The 22,432-nt window shown below is 40.7% G+C and overlaps 1 protein-coding gene across 1 annotated transcript in view; it reads right to left on the reverse strand.

Moving 5' to 3' along the window:
* The window catches only part of STPG2 (sperm tail PG-rich repeat containing 2), a 405,813-nt gene that overhangs the window by 218,011 nt on the left and 165,370 nt on the right, over positions 1-22,432 (reverse strand). Inside the window, exon 12 of the mRNA XM_077814758.1 lies at positions 9,544-9,709. Coding sequence (XP_077670884.1) covers positions 9,544-9,709 — 166 coding nt within the window. The remainder of the gene's footprint in view (positions 1-9,543; positions 9,710-22,432) is intronic.

The following is a 22,432-nucleotide window of genomic DNA, read 5'->3' on the forward strand; positions in this document are numbered from 1 at the left end:
TTTGGGTGACGCCTACTGCTAACACTTCAGGTGCAACAATGGAAAAGCCAGAGAGGGTGGATTGCCCATCAGCAAGGACAATGGACTGTGAAAAGACTTGGCCTTCCTGTGGATGCTCCATATTGCCACTGACTCATGGATGCTGTGATACGACAGAGTCAGGTAGTCTTGTCACCTGATAATAAATATTACTTGGGATTTCTTGTAACTTTCCACTGGAAATGAAGCGGGGGGGGGTCAAGTTTGGGAAACAAAGGATTCCCGTCTTATGTAAATCCTATTTAAGGGTGGGGAGGTAGTCAAACAGGACTCCTCCTCTCTATGGCCTGTCTGCCCAAGAAGAAAGACTGCTAAAGTCACCTGAAGGGAAGGCAAGGGGGGAGTCCAGACTGAGACAGGAGTCCAGTCTGAAAAGGAATATAACTGGAAATCTGAACCACAGAAACTTTGCAACCAGCCTAAAACAACATTTAGGGTGCGAATTTACATTTTGTAACCTGTTTCTTAAGTATATTGAGCTTAGCTTGTGCATTTTGCTTTATTTGGTCAGTAATCTGCTTTGTTCTGTCTGTTCTCTCTTAAAAAATATTTTTTTGTAGTTAATAAACTTATTGGTTGTTTATAATATAACCCAGTTTATAGTTTAACCGGTACACAGTCTAACTTGAGGGGGTGGCAAGAAGTTGTGTATATCTCCCTCCACATTGAGCGAGGGGATAAATTTCATAAACCCTTTGAGTTTATACCCTTTAAAGGGAGAGAGCCCCTAAGGCTGAATCTTTCCAGAGCGGATCTCTGCCTCTCTGTGCAGCTGGATGTGGCCCTGACTGTGTACTTGGCTGGAAGAGGCTAGTGAGCCTAACCCAGCAAAGTCAGATAAAAGGAGACCTAGGCTGGCAGAATAGGCTGATTGAGCAGAGGAGGTTCAGTTAAACCCCAGCACATCAGGTGACACCCCAAAGGGCCCAATCCCTTCACAACACAGTACATACATTTTACTACACAAAACTTGCAAACAATGAATATTCAGTTGGAAACAGCTCATTATCCAGCCTCTTTTTTGCTAAAATACTTACACAGTAGTATGATTTGCATGGAAATGCTCAAGTTATCAGTATGAATTTGAGTAAGCACATCACCCATGTACAGACAAGTGTTCAGGGCCACCAATAAGCGGGGTAGGCAAAAGCAGTAAAATGTTCTGGGTTCTAGCCTATACTGAGGGGGATGAGGAAGTAGTGACACTACCTGGTACCCTGACAGGAGATCAGACTTCTGGCCTTGGAATCTGTGATTCTACAAGCAAATGTTACACATTAAAATTTGAGGGAGGTGGCTCACAATAAGAACGTGCACTGGAACCCATCTTTCTATTCCACTGTTACTGCTCTGACCACACCTTTTAGGTTCTAGTTTTGTCTTATCTCAGCTGTACACAATTACTACTGCTACTCTTGGGTGAATTCTGCACCACTGAGCCATGCACAGAATTGATGTCCCCTGCAGATTTCTTTGCTTCCCTACAGAAAAATAACTTTCCAACAGGGAAGCAAAGGGAAGCCACATGAGCAGTCATGTGACCCTCCCCAAGCAATATGTTTCAGGTGCCCGGGGCTGCCGGCAGAGAGGCAAATCACTGTGGGGGCATGGGGCAGGACTGGAGAAGACCCGGCTGGTGGTTCCTACCCTGTACTGGGCTCAGCTGTTAGTCCTGGCTGGGCTTGAGTGGATGGAACGTCCTCTTCCCGTGCATGGCTATGTCAGACCCACCCCCAAATTTCTCCCCTGACTGTAGTACAATCTTCAAACACACACACATGCTTCCTGCACCCATTGCTCCTCAGTTGCAGGGGGAAGGATCCATGTAAAGGGAGCTGCTCCCTCATCTGCCCAACCCCCGTGCATCCAGACCCTCTGGCTGAGCCTCACCCTCCTGCAATCAGAACCCTTGTGACGAGCCCCACTCCCCCTGCACCTGGACCACCCTGACAAGCCACCCTCACCCAAATCCCACCCCCACTGAGCCCCACCCAGCTGCACCTGGATCCCCATCCCACTGAGCTTCCCACACCCAGACCCCCATGCAGCGCTCTATCCCACCCCTCACCCCTCTGCTGAGTCCCAAACATCTTCACCTGGAACTCACTACAGAGTCCCATTATTGTTGCACCCAGAACCCCCCAACAAGCCCCTGTGAATCCAGATCCCACCCGCACGCAGATCCCCCACTGAGCCATCCTCATCCAGATTGTCCCACACAAAAACCTCTGAACCTACACCTAGATCCCTCCACACTTGGATCCTGCCTTGCTGAGCCTGCCTGCCCACACCTGGTGCACATGGCATGGAGGAGCTGGGCCCTGGGGTGTTTTTGGGGCAGGACCGGTCCTTGCACTGTGTCAGGGTTGGGTACAGCCTCACCGCTGAGTCCATGTCCCGGGGGTGGAGCGGGAATTGCACAGTGATCTACCACCTCTGTGCAGCCAGTGGCCTCCCTAATGCCATGCTGCAGACTCCACATTTATTTGACAAATAAAATTTGCAGAATTTTAAAATATTGTGCACAGAATTTAAGTTTTTGGCGCAGAATGCCCTCAGGAGTACTACTACATCTAAGGACACCACTACCACTGCCTCCTTCAGCCTACGAGGTGGTCTGATTCTATTACTTGTCCCAGACTCTACAGATCCTGGCTCTGTAAATTATTTATCTGAATACAGCTGAAAAGGAGTTATGGTTAAAAGGGACTGTGACAAATAAGCTAAATACAGAAGTGGTGACTGGAAGGGTTTTCAAGGGTTATGAGAGAGACTCAGCACATCACTTTCCAGTGAGTGGGAGGGGAGGAATCCCCCTCAACATTATTTATCAATCTGGAATGAGAGAGGACCCTCTTTTCCCGCAGCATTCTCCAGTGAACAAAAAGAGTTCTCCCAGAATCCTAGATAAATTCAAAAAACAAAAATCAGGAAACCTCATCCAATTGACAGCACACTTCTTTCATCTCTGCTTTACTCCAACCTATGGAGCTGGAATAACCTCCCATTTTTGTCCCTCTTTTTCCTGTCCCTCTTCCTGCTCCGATTCCTTAATCCTGTTAAGAAGTCACTAGAGGAAAATAAAGAACTGGATTCAAAGAGCAGAGAGCAGAATTTTATGCATCTGGGACTGCAGCCAAAGAAAAATTTAGGTGACAGGGGGAGTCTGTCTTACATTTTCTGTCTTTCATTATTCTTTGCCTCTATTTCCCTCGTAGATGGCTCTATAATGATTGTAGTCTGGAATGTTCCTCAGATTGAGAGAAAAGGGGGATTAATCACACACAGTCTTACATACAATGTTTTTTTTATATCTATTTACAAAGACTATCAGGTTAATAAAATGTTGCCAATCTTAATCATGTCCCTTTAAATTCAACATAGAGTGGAAAATCACATGATATTCTTTTATTGTACCACATATTGTACTACATTAAACCTACTTTCCTCTGGTTCTCTTCATTTATATGCTTCAGGAATATGCAATTACAAATGAGAAGAAAGCCAACAAAAAGAGCACTCATTTAATGCACATTTTCACACACCTTCCCTCTAGTGATTCCAGCATTGTTCTTACCTCTTACTGCTACCACAGGCTACTTTTTGAAGTTCCATTTCTTTGTAATGTATCAATTTAATTTTTGATCAGCGTGCTTTGAAAGCAAATATTACAGGCCAGGAGTAACCTTTACAGGCAGCTTCACAGACACCCTGTAACCTGAAGTTTTATATATTATGCTACACACAGAATAAAATACTAGAGCTGGTCACAGTGTACTCAATTAACTTTCGCATTTTTCATCAAAAATATATTCAGTGAATATTCCATCAGTTCTACTTCTGATCAATTATTATATAAGACTACATCAAACAAAATCCCCCTAAAAACAGCAGATAAATAAAAAATGCACATTATCCCTCTCTAAATTTAGTCCAGATAGAATTACTAAAAGTTTCAGTAAACTGAAAAGGTAACAATATCCAAACAGAAAAGAACTAGTTCTACAATCACTTAGAAACAGCACTATGTATGACAAAGATTCAAGCGGAAGTCTATAAACATGCTGTGGTTTCTCATCAACTCTCATCATTTCTGGATCCTAGTAAGTAAATCAAATCCAAGCAAGTGTTTACTTTGGAGTTATCAGCTATTCTTTCTTCCTTCTCTAATTGCTGTGAGAGAGCTCTATATAACCTCTCTTTCTAGAAAGAAAATGGTGGCTTCTGAGCACGACAGGATGCTTTTTCCCCTTATTGTCAACCTGACTGAACAGCAGAGTAAGCCAAAGTTCAACACACTGGTGTTTATTAATCTGCATTTACAAGTGCTGTTGAACAGCCAAACTCCCTTTTTTAGAATCAGAAAGGCCAACTGATATTTGGTAGAGTGGACCAATTACAAATTGTGTCCACCTTGGTCTAATTATTCCAGTCTCCCTTGTGTGCCCTAAGTTTGCAGCCCAAGGTGTTCCTAATTTGCATTTTTCAGCTTTCACGGTCAGGTCTTCACTTATGATTCATAAAGGAAGCAATCTACATGGTTGCCCCAGTTTGGCTTTTCAAGCTCTGAGAGTTGGGCAGCCCCAGTGGTAATCTCAGGTTTGGTTTTCTCAGGTTTAACAGCAATTAAAGCCAAAGTGAATTCATTCAGTCCCTTCAGCACTTTGCTTACCGTTCCCTGGAAAGTTGTAGCCATATCGAGTGAGCAAAAAAATAGTTTAGGGATCTCAAACAACCTACAGGGGTATTGAAGGCTGACACCATCAGTCAAAGATATTTGCTCATAACCTTTCTCCAAATCAATCATAGAAACAAAGTAGGCAAGTACTAACCTGTCCAATTAATTACCTGGTCTGGGTTCAACCCGCAGTATTTATAGAAATATGTGGGAAAAGTCCTTTAAGGTATAAATAATATTAGAGAAATCCAGAACTTTCTGAAAGCCTGTTTACACATATCCATTTCATGTTATCTATTTCCTTCTTAGTCACCTGATCTATTCTCTTGCCAACTCCAAAGGTCACTCTCTCCAATGGGATCTATGTCTGTTGGATTCTTGGCCAAACGTACAGGCTCTGTGTGAATCAGTGCATGTGTACAGCTTGGGGTACTATGATACTGAGACATGCTACAGAAAGGTTTCAGAGTAACAGCGGTGTTAGTCTGTATTCGCAAAAAGAAAAGGAGTACTTGTGGCACCTTAGAGACTAACCAATTTATTTGAGCATGAGCTTTCGTGAGCTACATCCGATGAAGTGAGCTGTAGCTCACGAAAGCTCATGCTCAAATAAATTGGTTAGTCTCTAAGGTGCCACAAGTACTCCTTTTCTTTATGCTACAGAAAGAAGTTTTTGAGGTTTCTGGACTCTGAGTGACAGGTACTAGAAAGCATTTCTTAGCTAGGAGAGGAAGATAGGATGATGTGTCTGGGATCAGACGGAAGCAAATACCAGAGGTGTGTCTGGGTCTGAGAGTGGGGAAAGGTGTAAAATCATACTGGTAATGCTGTATTTCAGAGATGCAGAAGAAAGGAGAGATGCAATGCCAGCTGGTTCTCTGGGGAAGGATGGAGTAGTATCAATTTTTAATGCCATCCCTCTTTTCTTGTGTATGAGTGGGATGATGACAGGCATCCTAGTATTTTAATTGCTTCTCTGACTGTAGCTACGCATTGATTAAAACATTTTTTCCCTGAGAACAGACATGGCCTATGGGAGGGAACAGAAAACCCAAAAGGAGTTTCAGTATATTCAGCAGTTTCATGACAGAGTACCCACAATCAGTCAAGGTCTCTCCTAGTGCAGAAATCCAGAAGCATACCATGAAACTAACATTTGGGAACGCCTAATATCTTCCAAAGTTCCTGATCAGCACAATCCCTGGATTCTAAACAACCCAACGAAATATGAAGGCTCATTTGTCAGTTGTATTAGTTAACATTTCTCCCCATTATCAATGCAGGTACAAAGACCACTGGACTTTCATATCCTCCCTAGCAATGTTGTTGCTTACAAGTATTGTAAGTAAAGTTTCATGATCAACTCAGGAAACACACAGGTTACATACATTTTCTTACAATTTTTGCATCGTTAGTAATGCATTTTTGTAAAAAATCTTTCTATAGCCTTTTTATTTCCTTTATCAGCTTGAAAAAGTAGTAATTGCCTGCCTCCATGTTCGAGCATTTTTTCACCTTTTCCAGTTTCTTTACATTCTGAAAATATACTTCCTTTCTCAGGATATGACCTTCACCTTCTTTTCAAGACAAAGACAAAGCAGTCATCAACCTCATTTATCACTAACTTTGTACTCATGTCACTAAAAGGCCCCAATGATACCTTGGTCAGCCCGTTTGCATTTGTTGTATACAGAAGGTGACCTAAAAACATACCAACTAGTCAAACAAGCTTTAGAATTATGTACTGAATGCTCCAAGTAAACCATATAAGAAGGGAATGAAGTACATTTGTAATTCAGAACTACTTCCCCCCTTTTGCAGGTATGCTGACATCCAGATTTGTCATAGCCCCGTTGCTCCTGGTTGCCATGAGGGCCCACCATTCATTCTGCTGGTGACACCAAACCCACCTCTGACTGAATTCTCCTAGAGGCTTAAGAGTTTGCCTGTAAGCTCCTATATTTTCTCCTGTTGCTTTAACCCTCACTTCCTCATCTACTGCCTTCCCCCCACCCCCCGCCAAAAAAGGAAAAGGGGCTAGCTACTTTACATATTACCCTGATTATTGACGCATACTACATGTAATTTTAAAGCTGTTGGAACTTATTTTCACTGTGTTATAATATACATAGAAACTGCCAGTAACTGCTACGGCTGAATATCTAAAACTACACAGCAAATTATTTTTGCTAAGCCAAATGCAGCAATTACTAGCACTACCTGTTAAGGGAAAAAGCAGAACTACAAATCATTACTGTTAATCCACAAACCAAATAATGGTATTACGGGAAAAAGTACCAACTTTTTCCACTGTTTATTTTGACCCTTTCCATTAAAAAAAAGGTTAGCAGATTGAAACTTAGACTGAAAATCCTCTATATAGCCATAAAAGAAATATATCATGGACAATGTCAGTGCAAGCTCTCTCATATTGCTCCATCATAGTGCTTCAAACAGGTTCATTAATTCTCTGATCTCTCTGTTGAGACAAAGGTGCTGTTTATTGACAATTCTAGTGATAGTTTTGTGATGTGGATTCCTGCTCACTGGGAAATGCCTGGTCTCGGACAGTTAGATGATCAAGATTTTCAGTCAGATTTTCACACAGATGATCAAGCAAGCAGCAGATGAATACAACTTTCAAGTTATTACCAACTTGGGCTTGAATTGCAGAAGCAACCTGGAGGTGAAAGGCTCTATAAACTCATTATCAATCCCATTATAAACTTATGATTTAATATTGGAATTTTTATTGAGATACATTCATTTCAAAATTTGTCAGAACAACTTGAAAAAATCTGGAAGGAGGTTTCAAAATAATAGTTAATGTAGGCTACAGAATAAAGTGGATCCTCATGTCAGCACTGTGGATAACATTCTTGGAAGACTGGGACCTGACTGAATTTCGCCTCTAGGTTTTGTGGATAGCGTGTATTTGTCTGATTTTGTTTCTTAATAAACATTTATGATAAACTGTTTCTATCCAAGGTTATTATTCTAAGATTCCAGAACAAACACAGACTTTCTGGCTGTTTACTGACAATATATTTCTAGGACACTTTTAAAGAATGTCTTACTATTTATTCTACTTTTCTTTCATTTTTTGAAATTGTATTTGCTACCTCAAACTTCCTTAAAAACACACAGACTCTTTGAATTATAGTGCCATTTTCTCACAGCTTGTGAGGGAAAGTATCACATGTCATACAGAAACCTGGGGACCAGAATACAATAGCTAGCAATAGTGTGACAATTTGCCACCCACCAACTTAATGGCTGGGAAACTTGATTGTATCTGCAAGGTGCCAGACAGCTTTAGGATAAAGGGAGAACGTACCCTACTGCCCAACCAGAGAGATGTGAGGCCATTAGCTCTTGTTCCCAAATCATTTATTTAAAGCCCAGTCCAGGGTTTCTCAGGCCTCTTGTACCAATCATGGAGACACAATTAAGAAAATATACTAGGAATACTATTTAGGAATTTAATATTAGGAATTTGTATGAATGTTCGTTTGTTGCAACTTGCAGCCAGGGTTCAGTGTAGATATAAGGCCAAAAAGCCAGCAACCAGAACATAAGAGACATGGGATTTCACTGGTAGACCCTACGTCTATGGGAAAAAGTCCTGAAGTCCTTGCAGACTGGGGTCCCTCTTTGGTACCTTCTGACCTCTTTGCAGGGGGAAGACAAGAGGATTTAGCTGAGCAAGCTGAACCCTGGGGTTAGGGCAGTGGAGAGCTACCCTGAGTTATGGGCTATATGAGAGATGCCCAGTAAAACTCACACTGAATTCACCTAAATGCCTAGTTTGGGAAGAGAGGCAGATAGTGACCCTCTCCAATTTTACATTTTAAAAAGATGCAGCCTGCTGCTTAAAATCCATCCCTGTCTGTCCTCATTAGTGTCCCCTGATCTAAGATTCATTATATAAAAGGCAGAGATGGATTTACAAGCACTTTTGAAATGATTTCCGAGACTCAAATTACAAAGAATTTTTCCCTGCAAGTTATTCACTGTAAGTTGAGAATATATTTCTATTTTTCTAATGAGCAAATGTGTAGCATGTGGACTATTAAACATTCTCATACCCAATCAGTTGTAAGAGTAAGTCAACAGTTTGACAAGCAAATCAAACCTGACCCATATGCAGTAAACAAGGTCTATACTTTTAAATGGAAACAAACATCTTTATATTAACAAGGTTCAAACTCACCACACAGAATGAAATATAAAGTAGGCATATGTTTTGCCAACTTATCAATTTGGTTGATTTTCTTAAAAAGCAACACTCTGCTTCCTTCCCCAAACCTGAAGAGCTCTGTGTAGCTCAAAAGCTTGTACCTTCCACCAACAGAAGTTTGTCCAATAAAAGATAGTCCCTCACTTACCTTGTCTCTCATATCTTGGAAACATCATAGCTACAGCAACACCACAAACAATTTTGTTCTTAAAATGCAGTGATATTGGTTATTTCATTAGTTAAACAATTTCCATTTGACCAGCAAAATGAGTCACCAGATAGCCTCAGATTAATCCCCTCAGGGATGAAGTAGTATCTTAATTCACTAATGTATTTTTATCAGGTGTTGATTTTTTGCTTCCTACTTTACTTACTGGTCGCTAAATTGGAGGACTGGCATTAAGGCTCAGATTTGCATCCCATGGGACATGTGTGTCTAACTTCCCTAGGCTCTGTTGAAAATCCCAATCTAAGTTCACTTGACTCAAATGACTTAACACAACATTTTGGAATGGTTCTCAAGAAGTAGAATAATATTTTAGCTGTTTTATTCCAGTTTTATTAAGAAAGAAAGTAATAAACTTACCTGGTACATCCTTGTCAGTATTGGGTACATTTTTTCTAGGTGTTGCACTGAGGAAAGAGGTATGCTTTCTTTTAGCCAGTGTGGTTCGGGGAGGCATGTAGTGGCTTTTACTGTGTGATTTCTCAAATGATTTTTGAACCTCATAGGAGCCTGGTGGTGGAACTTCCTATAGTATTAAAGAAAATAAGAAAAAAGTGTCAACTGAAATAACCCAGAATTCAATCAGTGTGGTAAGCCATTACAACCACCTCTGTAACACAAATTGCAGGAAAGCACCACATACTTAATTTAAAAAACAAACAAACATTGTTTCTTATGTCTGTTACAGATAGATTTCAATATCAGTATAATACTAGTTTTATTGCATCTTAGACCTTTAGATTAATAAAAGGAATAATTTATTATGGGGGGAAAGCCACAAGTGCAGAACAGGCATAAAATTGTTATAACTATTTATTAAATCCTGCCAAATGCCTGGAAGTCCGTTAAGACACTGAGGTTCCACTACAGGGTGTGCTAGGAAACTGTGCCCAAAATCCAGACTGAAAACTGAGGGGCACTTTGAGCTCAGGAAAGGAATAGCCAACATCCTTTCAGAACTAGAGCTGGGCAAATTCCCCTCTCCTACCAAATATTAAATTGTGTATAACTAATTAAATAGTCATTGGAGCAGGAACATGGAGTTGTTTCCTATATTGTAGAGGAATACTCTAGGGTAATCAGGAGTGGGTCTCTCTCAGTCTTTCCTGTTGAAGCTGTTCCACACTAGGCGAGAGACAGCTATTGAGAATGACGCTATAACCTGGTGGTTAAGGCACTCACCTAGGTAGTGGGAGACTCAAGTTTATGTCCTTACACCAATTTTTTTTTTATACACAGTGGAACAGCTTCCACAAGAGAGACTGAGAGATACCTACACCAGGATATCCCATAGCCCAGTGGCTAGGATGCTCCTTTACAATGTGGGAGACCCAAATTGGAATCTCTTCTCCAGATCAGGCTTGGAGAATTGAACTTGGATCACACAAATCCCAGGTAAGTGCCCTAACCACAGGGCTACAGCTTATAAGGGAGGCAGCACCACTGCTCTTCCCTTCTACAGTGAATGGCAGGAGGGCCTCTCTCACATTATCAGTTTTGATTTATCTTAAAAAAAGATTATTAATATTAACATTTCTATGCAATACTGTGACTAGTGATAAAGTATTTCTGTATTCAACAATTTTTAATTTAACGGTTCTTGTTCCATTCTAGTTGGAGGGTTCTTAGATTTATTGGACAAGATGAATCTCCTAATTTCAGATTTAGTAATTTCCAATTAAGCTAAAATATTTACTCTTACTCATTTATAAATCTTTACTGCTATGCTCCTGTACTAACATTTTAATCAACATCAAAGCAATACAATTATTAATTACAATAATTCTAGACAAAACATCAAATGTCATATCACCAAAGTCTTAAACAGCAGATAATGTTTCCATGTGAAAGTTGAAATATTCCATTTAGAATTAATTCTGCTTGGGTTTGGAGGGGGTCTTTTCTTTGTTTGTTTTCTTCTTCTCTTGTACATATATCACAAGAAACATTTTAGGAAGATATCTTCGCTTTTAAGAAATCGTCGCCTTCTAGAGCTGGGTGAATAATGGATTTTTTGGTTCACTGGCAATTCCCAAGTAAGTTTTGTTTTGGATCAAACCAAAAATGAAATACTTTGCAATTGCACTGAAATGTTCAGTGAGTCAATAAATCAAAATTTTTAATTTCAATGTTGAGGAATTTGCCAAAAGCAAAGGAAGACTTGAATCACAAAATGGTATGGGGAAGGAGGAGGAGCTCCATTATAAGATTTAACCTATGGTTAGGGAACACACCCAGGATGTGGGAGACCAAGGTTGAATTTCCCTCTCAGCCTGAGGTAGAGCAGGGATGGAACTTGTATCTCCCACATCCTTGGTGAGTGCCCTAACCCGCCCCTGCAAGCTCTCACTCTCTTTCTCTTGACCCAAAGACTATTCATGATCATTACGAATTGCAACTATGAATGACAATGAATAGTCATCAGATCAGGGGAAAATAACTCTATAGCCTAGGGAGGTTAGGACACTCTCCATAGATGTGGGAGACTCACATTCAATCCCTGCTCTATCTCGTAGAGGGGGAAATTTGACCGAGGTCTCACACATCCTGCATGAGTACCCTAACCACTGGACTAAAGGTTATAAGGGAGAGCCTCCTCCTCCTTCCCCCCAATTCCAAGGGAGATATAACCTCTTTCTCCAACAGCTGCAGAATGCTACATTAGATATTCTGCAGCTGCCAGGAAATGCATCTTACACACACACACCAGTTTTATAATCATATCTGCAAATAAGTTCATGGGGATGAGTTTGACAGACTTACTGAGGATGCTAAATAATTCCAGAGACATCCTATTGTGAGAGCAGGTTGTTCTTTGAATAGTTACAGTTATTCCTTGGCTGGCTGACATTCAAACGCCCCACAGCCCAAACATCACAGCATCTTCGTATCTGTCTGCTTAACATTAGAAGTCAGCCCGGGAGAATCAGTAAAGGAACAAAAACCAAAAGACCACACACATCACTGTCCCTTCCATTCACCCTAAATATTGCAATTTATTACTTAGCATGTGCATAGTCATCTAGCCAAGCAATGGCATCTTCAGTGGCATGATGCAGTTCTTCTAGGTCACCGCTGAACCTAGTCAGCAGGTGTCATAAATATAAAGGGAAGGCTAACCACCTTTAAATCCCTCCTGGCCAGAGGAAAAAACCCTTTCACCTGTAAAGGGTTAAGAAACTAAAGATAACCTTGCTGGCACCAACCAAAATGACCAATGAGGAGACAAGATACTTTCAAAGCTGGAGTGGGGGGGTAACAAAGGGTTCTCTCTGTCTGTGTCTTTTTTCTTTGCCAGGACCAGAGCAGGAATGCAGGTCAGAACTCCTGTAAAGGGCTAATAAGCAATCTAGTTAGATATGCATTAGATTCTGTTTTGTTTAAATGGCTGATAAAATAAGTTGTGCTGAATGGAATGGATATTCCTGTTTTTGTGTCTTTTTGTAATTTAAGGTTTTGCCTAGAGGGATTCTCTATGTTTTGAATCTGATTACCCTGTAAGGTATTTACCATCCTGATTTTACAGAGGTGATTCTTTTACTTTTTCTTCAATTAAAATTCTTCTTTTAAGAACCTGATTGCTTTTTCATTGTTCTTAAGTTCCAAGGGCTTGGGTCTGTGTTCACCTATGCAAATTGGTGAGGATTTTTATCAAGCCTTCCCCAGGAAAGGGGGTGTAGGGTTTGGGAGGATTTTGGGGGGAAAGATGTTTCCAAGCAGGCTCTTTCCCTGTTATATATTTGTTAGACGCTTGGTGGTGGCAGCAATAAAGTCCAGGGGCAAAAGGTAAAATAGTTTGTACCTTGGGGAAGTTTTAACCTAAGCTGGTAAAAATAAGCTGAGGGGGTTTTTCATGCAAGTCCCCACATCTGTACCCTAGAGTTCAGAATGGGGAAGGAACCTTGACAGCAGGCATTCATCGACAATGTGTGTCATCATCTGTGTTGCATAGGAGCTGCACAAAGGGCTATCACAAAAGCTCCAGCGATAATGGTTAGCAGCACAGAGACCTTGCCTGGTCCGGAACCTGTTCAACAGGGACCACTGATGATGGGGCAGGTCAAAACCAGGAGGGCAAATTGTGTGGTCAGTGACAATAGACTGGTTGGGGATCATAACAGAGATCCATTCCTCTCACCAGACTGTTTCTGTCCAAACACCCTGGCGTGGCGGATGAGACCATAATGACATAGTGACAGCAAGACTGCAGCTGGTGGTTTGAAAAGGTCACTGTAGATTGCAATGAGGAAGGATAAGACCCATCAGGACACTCCAGTGATGTAGAGAGATCCCAGAGTTCTTTGTGAGCGCTCAACTACACCTAGGAGGGCATACTCTCTTTTTTAGCATGGAGCTGTACAGGTCCTCACTTGAAACTACAACAGGGGGTGGTTCCAGATTTATAACTCTATTAGTCATTCCAGCAGGTTATATGGTCCCAACTAGAGAAAAAAGACAGACCAAACACAAGGATTCAATATGGAAATCCTGTAGTATGGGAAACAGAGTGCTCATTCATATGACCGCACCTCCTCCTGAATAGGAGAGACTGGTAATCAAAGTTCAATGGAACCTGCATCTACAGGCTTCTGGGGTGAAATCCTGGCCACATTGAAAGCAGTGGGAGTTTTGCCACTGACTCTGATGGAGTTAGGACTTCACCTCTGAAGTTTATATGGCTGGGAAGCTATAGGCACAAGCTCCTGCATTAGGTTAAAAATCCCCATTTCCCACTAAGAACCTTTTTAATAGGCCTCAGATGAAAGTGAAACAGAAAAAATATATCATTCTGATGCAAAATTTCCTGTAAGTAGATAAGCAATGTTTTTCTAAGATTTCTGATGTATCAGCAACTCTTTAGGAATTCCAAAAAACCACAAAATTTGTATCTTTGATGTTTTAATGTTTTTTTTTAAACATATGCATGAATGTGAAGTACCTTAAAGCAAAACGTATTATAAAACAAGAATTGCTATATTTAAGCATGAGAATTCTTCCATTATTTCAACTGAAATTGTGATTTTGCAAGATATATAATTTATTTTGGTGTTTCCATTTGCATCTCTCAAAACACTCTAGGCTCAGTACTGAAGTTAAAAAACACAAGCATTAGTCAATCATACGTCAAAAGGCATAGAAAGGCAACTAGCAAATTAGATATATTGTATATATTGTAAAATTAAGTTTGTTTTTCATCTACTGGGTAATTTTCAACATCTTACAAATCAAGCACGGTTACTGACAGCACATCTTTTGCATGGAAGTAATCAACTATGCAAATGGCAGTTTTAAGAATTTAATCTTTTTTGCCTCTGGTAATTTCTTTGCTTTATGTGAATGTTCTCAAATATCACCTTCCATCTATAATTACATCTAACACAATGTGGCAGGCCAAACAAAACAATGGATCATACCCATGGTGGTGGTGATGGTGGAGTGGGGGGGTTGTAACAGGACTAATTTCCCATGCCACTGGTTTTCTTTCCCAGTCATTTTCTTAAATTGGCTTGGCCCCTCTTCAGACTTACAAAGTCTTTCTTAAATTACACACAGTTACATATAACAGAAAAAGCAAACAAACAAGTGGGTTAGTTGCCCGTTCTTCTATGAGAGACCACTGACCCTTTCAGCTTTCTCCAGTTCTTTCCCCATTCTGTGGGAGAGGAGTTTTTTTATATACCCAGCCCCTTTTCCCAACAGATTTTGCTGGAGCCATAGACTACAATCCTGTTTGCCATAGGAACTATAGCTCCCACTCTGCCATGCTCTCTTGGTCTAGTGAGAGAGAGGCTGGCTGGAAACACACAGGACCAGCTTAATTCCGTACCACTATGAGGTGAGGAAAGATCAAATTCACCCTGCTCATAGGCCCTAAACCATTAGAAGAGTGGGTTTCTCCATAAGACCATTGCTTCTGCCCCACAAACTACATCACGAGTCCCACGAGTAAGTTTTAGGAAAACTTTAACAGGACAATACTGGTCCATCTAAAACTGTAAAGGGCAGGTACACCCTGTCACCCACACTTTCTGAGCACACATTTTAACATTTAGCTTAATTCAGACATACAACTAAAGCCCTCAATTTAAGATATATCTTTAAAATATTAATTATGCAACATCAACCGAGACAGAAAGGCAGTATACACCCATGTTACTTGCATGCTGGAGGTTATAATCATACTCCTTTGAGAGTACTCACCACGTGCTAAAATCCTGGAATGGGGAAAAGGTGGAAATAACTGGGATGTCCCAAGCCACCCAGCTGCACCAGAGAACTCCAACTAAAACAAACCAATTTCTTGTCCAACCTATCACTGCAGTCACCCAGGATTATTGTTCTAGGTGACTTCAATGTCTATGCAGGCAAAGGCTCTTTTAGGTTGCCTTCGGATCTCATGGCCACCATGACAACCATGGACTTATCCCTAGTTCTCATGTATACCTGGACACACGTCTGATTTTCATTTACAAGTGGAATTGGGTATTAAGAGTGTAATTTTTAAATACTCAGTAGGATCAGATCATCAGTAAATTGAGTATGAGGTGTAGTTTCATCTTTGTTTCCATCAGGATAGAGAACTTATTTCAGTAGTCTAATCATGAAGATCGCAGGATCCAACTGATTTCAGATTTCTCCAGGGGAGAAGACCCTGAAGACAGCAACCCAGTCTATTGCTAGTGTGATTGTTAATCATTAATACAATTCCTTCAAAGTATCCTATTAATTGTCATCACCTGTCACCATTCACGCATACAAAATAATCTGCAACCAATCAAACATATGCAGCCAAGTCAAATTGATATTTTTTTAAAGGAAGTTCTCTGATGGTGGCAGTGTGGGGGTGAAGAAAGTTCTCTTCACCACAGCATTTGCAAAATCACATCCAGCAAAAAACTGTCTCAAGTGATTGAATACCCAGGTAAATCCTGATGGTCTCTTTTCAGGGAGTCAAAATTTCTCTTCCACAAGGAATTTTCCACTTACTTCACTTACTTCTTCTGAATCAGGCGCAGAAAAGATTTGAATCCACATCTCCTGAGTGCCTTAATCATCAGGCAAAACAGCCATTCTTGTTCTTAGGGCTTGTCTACACTGGCCAGTTTAGTCACCAAAAACTGCCTTTTGGCGACAAAAGAGCAAAAGCGTACACACTACAAAGGGACTTTTGTTACGAAAAACGCCTGGTTTTGGTGACAAAAATCTTACACCCCTACGAGAGACTTTTGTCTTTTCTCCTTCCTTTATTGTCGACAAAGAGCCAGCGTAGACACTGCTGATTGTTTTGTCGACAGAACTGGCTTCTGCCAGTATCCCACAATGCCTGCCCTGATTGCTCTGCACAGTGTTTTGATCTCTGCTGCGCTGCAGGCATGCGCCCCTCCCCTTTCAGTGCTATGGGAAGTGTCTGTGGGCTGCTCCGTTTGGGGAACAAACAAAAAGCAAATCACTGGAATGCTCCTGTTCTGCCCTGCACTAGGAACACAGCAGCAGGCAGACTGTTGCTGCAGGGGAGGGGGACAGACTGCTATGCTGCTTTGCCATTCCTCAGCACGGAGAGCTCACAGAGCTACTCATGATGCTGCTCTCGACAGCTGAGGGGGCTGTGGGAGAACTCGGAGAGAATCCCAAGATACATACTCACAGTGCATTGCTCACCCTGTCGATGATGGTGGCCCCAATGTGGACATGATCTGTTGACAGAGGGAGCAAGTGTGAACACCCTTTGGCGATTTTTTTTTTTGGTGACTTTTGGCTGTCGACATAAGTTTTGTCAGCAAAACTTGGTAGTGTAGACAAGCCCCTACTCTCTGTGGCCCAAGGAATACAAAGCGGAACTGTTTCAACCAAAGAGCTTAAGGGGAGAATAGTCAATAGCTTGGTGGACAGAGCACCCACCTGATAGGGGAGAGAGCGGAGTTCAAGACTCTGCTCGAATGAGTAATTAGATATTTATGCAAAGTGGAAAGCTTCAACAGGAGAGCTTGAGAGCAATGCATCTGAGAATAGCCTACAGTCTGATGCTTAGGATGATCACCTGGGGAGTGGAGAGATCTGAGTTCAAGTCCCTGCTTCAGAGTGGGGATTCAAATCTGGGTGTCATCCAGCCAAGTGCTCTAACCATTGGGCTAAATGTTATTGTGGGTGGGGGACACACATGCAAAGTTTTTTGAGCTGGCCCTGAAAAATCTTTTCCCAGCCCAAATTAATCAGTCAATTCACAGTTTCAGATCAACTGAGACTGAATTTTTTGGCAAATAAACGATAAGGTCATTAGATCCTTATTCAAGAAGCCAACACTGCACACCAGAAATTTTATCATCATCTCACTCTTTTTAATGTTCCCATTTGGGGGAAAATTAAGAATGCAGTGGCAAGACAATTGTTAGTGGAACTGACAAACCTGCCACATATAGTCAAAGCTTCACACTATCTGCTGCCATTGAGGGTGTGAGGACAGAATTAAGCGTGTTGAATTAGTGCACACCCAAGGGACTAAGCTTCTGAGCATGCCAGCGAGTCAGACTGAGGCTAATTATAGAGGTGCAGAAGCTGGGAGGGTGCAGAAGTCAAATTTGGCACTGGCGATCATGTGATCATGGTAGTAGACAGAAAGCAGAAAGAAAAGGAGTTTAAAAGCAGGAAAAACCAATGGAAAAATGAGAGTATTATGGGTGGGAGAAAGCTTGTAAATTAAGTCACATTTCTGGTAACTCACATGCCTAGTATCCAGGCGTAGGGAGGATGGGGAAGAAAAGAGACAGACAGCCTCTCAAGTGAACCTTAGGTGCTTTGCAGATTTCACTTTTCAGTGCGGCCAGATTCTGCCACCTTTATATGCTGAGTGGCATCTTTGTGAGTAACTCCACTGATTTCAATGAAGCTACCTCTGAAGTAAGCTGCTGCTCAAGTGGAGAAAGGATATCAGAATATGACACAATGTGTGCAGTGAATGAAGCAAGGGTCTTTCTACATCCTGCCTCATTCAAGTAGGATGGAGGGAAATGTATCTGTCCTGTAGTCGGCTAAAATGCACGTGAGCAAAGATAGCCTGGATAACCCTTCTATTTCAGCAAATGCAACTGCCATGGATGGAGGCAAAGAATTCCTTCTGAAAAAAGATCTTTGAGGAGATCACAACTGTGACTGACATACCAAGATATCCCCTCTAGCAGCTCCACACAACCTAAAACAGTTTTGAAGAGAAAATTCTTTTCAATGACTATCACCCCCCCACACCCCAAAAAAAGGCGAAAGAACCTTCAGAAGGAGATATCGATAAAAACAATATAAAAGTAACAGAGACCAAAACTGGAACTAGTTCATCCCTGGTCTCAGTGATAATTACATAAGGATTTAATTTGGCACTCTTTCTAGAGATCTGTCTAATGAAAGTACATTTAATTTAGCTGTGCATTCAGGCACTGGTATGGAAAACTGGCTTTCTAGCAGTAATACTAATAAAGATTCTTATTTTTCCAGTACAATACATGTTCTTGGCAGTTTGCAGATCTAAGATGATAGTTCTGAATCTTTTGCATCAGTTTAAATCAGGAATAATTTCAAGCAAATCAGTAGATCTATGCCACTGCAAAACCAGTATCACCGAGATCAGATTCACACTTATTGTCTCTGCCCCCAAGAGTTTACAATCAAAGTTAAAATATAACATGAAGGATGAGAAAAACAATGAGGACAGAAGGAAGTGGACCAAGACACCCAATATTCCCCATGTCAAATCTTCAATGTTACTGGGTTTGCTTAAGTTATTAACAAACCTTAAAATAGATTAAAACGATTAAAAACCAAACCTTTCTGCCACACTGAGGACCTTTAACTAAATAACAAATTCAGAGATTAAGATTTACTAATGGCAAGAAATTCATTTTCACCTTCCTGATATTGCTTTCACAGAGCGCCACTGTAAGACACTTTGTCTCCACTGTAAGACACTGTGTAAGACACTGTGACCTCTTTGAGAAGGTGAGCTGAACAGCTCTGAGGCATTACTTTCCCAAAACCAGCATCAGTTCCTGATGCCACGTGGAGAGAACATGATTTGTGAAGGTCTATAACAAACTCCACATAGCATCTCTACATATTTTAGATATGGGCACACTGCAGATGGATGTCATTCAAGTTGACAGAGGACACCAAGCCAGTCCTGCTGTGCAGGCACATGAACATTAGCCAGTTCATAAAAAGACTGGTTCATACTATTATACACTTAAGATAGCCCTTGAGACTAGATGGTTTGATCACAGAATATTCTCCAATGTCATATATTCTGTTCAACTTTCTGAATTTCTTATTTCAGTTTAAGTTCTAGCTAATTTCTTTTTGACATCCAGTGTGCAAACTCACTTCCCCAGAATGATTACAGGGCTAGCCTTTTTTCAAACTGAAATAACACTAACAATTAAAATAGTAAAAATAGAACATCATCATATAATTAAAGACAATATCATAATCCATATATTAAGGCTGCACAAGCATGGGTGCAGACCCAGTTCTCCCCATAAACCCCAGCTCTTGTGAGATCTGTCTCCCCTCCCACCCACACACTGGTTCCTAGTCCTAGTTTTCTTGTCCCGCCATTCCCAGTTTCCCTCTCCGCCCTTCTCCTTGTCCAATCTCAGTGTTCTTCACTGGCCAACTAGCTTCCAGTTTCCCCCATTTCACTCATCAGCTCCCAGTCCAAGTCTCTTTGCCCAACTAACCCTAGCTTTCTACCCCTCAACTCTCAGTAAAAATGTCTCTCTTTCCCACCCCTCAATCCCAGTCTTGTCAGACTCCTTGTCCCAATCAACACTTTTTCCTCCCCCCAATCTGGCAATTGTCCTCTCTGCATTTTAATCAGTCAGTTTCTACTTCCATACTGCCTGTGCACCTGAAGGGCTATTTCTCAAAGCACAGGAGAGGCAGGCTCTCTGCTTTCAGTTCTGGTGGCTGGCCCACCCTGGCACACAGCAGCATATTCACAGAAAGTCCACCTTTGCCTCCATAGCCTTAGGCTAGCTAGAGCATGCTCATTCATTCTTTGGGGATGGCACATATGCAGTCCTGGCAGACATAGGAACTGTGAGGGGATGGAGCATTCTTAGTCAGCGTGTGCGCGCGCAGTCTGGTCAGCACTAGGGTCTGTGAGGGGTTTATGCATGCTCAGTGAGGATAGAAGCTTTGGGGATTTCAGCTACTAAAATCTCAGAAGTGTTTTCTAAGCATGTGTCAACTTTTCAAAGGCTTAAAACTAGTGCATATTTGAGCAAATTTTCATACAAACAATAAAAGGCAAATCAATGACACAAAGGCCACCCAGGCCATATTTTAAGTCCTTGAACAAAGCAAGTGGGTGGTAGAGTCCTCAAAGAAAAGGTCAACAGAAAAGGTCAAACAGAAAAGGTCAAAACATATGTTTCTCTAGCCTCGTTCTCAGAAATGGCTGAACTATTTTGGCCAAAGATTTCCAAAAAATATCATCCTGAGGCAGACACTCAGCCCAAACTGCTAAGTTTGGCAAAGAGGGTCTTATTACAGAAGTGTCAAGCAACTTTAATAATAGTGCTACCAGCCCTCTCTATAATAATAATACTTCATACGTGACCCGTTCTTACAAGTACTGTGCAAATTCTACATTAAATTTAACAATTTTTTTATTTAGAAACTGTTTGTCCCCTTTGATTGTAAGTTCCCTGGAGCAGAACAGTCCTTAAGTGTGTGGAAATAGCACAATAGATAATGGACAGCAACCCAAATAAACATTAATACTAATATTAATAATACATTAAGGCCAGACTTTCAAGACATTGCCTGTTCCTCACATGCTTAAAATCCAACATTAAGACACAGAATGTGAAATTCTGGCCTTCCTGAAGTCAACAGGTGTTCTGCCATTGACTTCAATAGGACTAGGATTTCACCCATATAAAGTCTATTTTCCAGCACCTACAAAAGCAAGCCCCAAACAGGATGCAAATCTGCTATTAATGTATCAGATGGCAACATCCAAACCTTGCAAAAAGTGGGAAAGAGTTGGCAGAACAATAATTCTAGTCACACAACTTAATTCCAACCTGGATGACAAGTGCCAAAATTAGTAATTTAAGTCTTTTAATATCCCTAGATAAAAGGTATTATACAAGTGAAAAGTTTATTATTTGGTTCCAGCACCAGAACTGAGCTGACTAATACTTTGTGACACTTCTCTTGGCGTAACAAATACAGCTGACCAAACAAAATTCAGCATGACTAGATGAAACATCCCTAATCCCTATTGCCCTAACTATATGCATGCTGCTTCTGAACCATCTGCAAACACTACATGACACAGGGTTAAGAAAAAATCCATCAAAGAACCTAACAGTTAAAAAGACCTTTTTCTCTTCACTGTTGATCTCATGTCCATATGCTTCTGTGCTTTATTATCATTTATGCTAAACATGTAGCGCTGCTCATAGCTGATAAGTCCAATTGCAGGCCATGATTTTTTTATATATATAATTTCTTTGTGTACCAAGCACCTTACATTTAATTATTTTATATATCTGGCAAAGTGAGTATCTGATCATGTCTCAGCTATTTTGATGGTAGTTAAGTGACTTACGTATTTCAATCCAACCTCTTATTTCTAGATAAACAACCTCTCTCATGATATGCAATTTCTATTAAAGGAAAAAGATTCTTCAGGGCAAGAATCTTTAAAAATCTAATCATGGTCCTTGTAGTTTTCAAAGTCAGTTTCAAATATCCAAATGCATAGGGACTGACATGTAATTGTAACTCAATTTTATTCAGCATATAATGTAATTTTACTAATATCTATATTAGACATAAAAAGATGAGGTGTCTTATAAAAGACTCTATCATTCATTAATATTATTGAGGAACTGTCATGCTAAAAGTTATTTCTAACTTTCTTCATGTATTTTATAGGATTAAACTAAATTGTATTTTGCATTATTTATTGCCTAATTTTTAAATGTCTCTATCATAGTCATTGGGAATCTACAGCTTAATATATCAGAGGAAAATATAAAATTTCTAGATATTCTGCCCTAGCAAGAACAAAGAGAGAATATTGTCAATGCCATCAAATCTTCAGATTCCATCCAACTATGGCTACTTAGTATAGCAATGATATTTTAAAATATTTTGAAAACCAAATACCTTCGTATCCTGCAAGAAAATATCATACCTTAAAGACAGAGGACACAATTCTACACTCAGTCGCAGAAGCTTCACTACCATT

Source organism: Eretmochelys imbricata, chromosome 4 (genome assembly GCF_965152235.1).
Source record: "Eretmochelys imbricata isolate rEreImb1 chromosome 4, rEreImb1.hap1, whole genome shotgun sequence".
NCBI lineage: Eukaryota > Metazoa > Chordata > Testudines > Cheloniidae > Eretmochelys > Eretmochelys imbricata.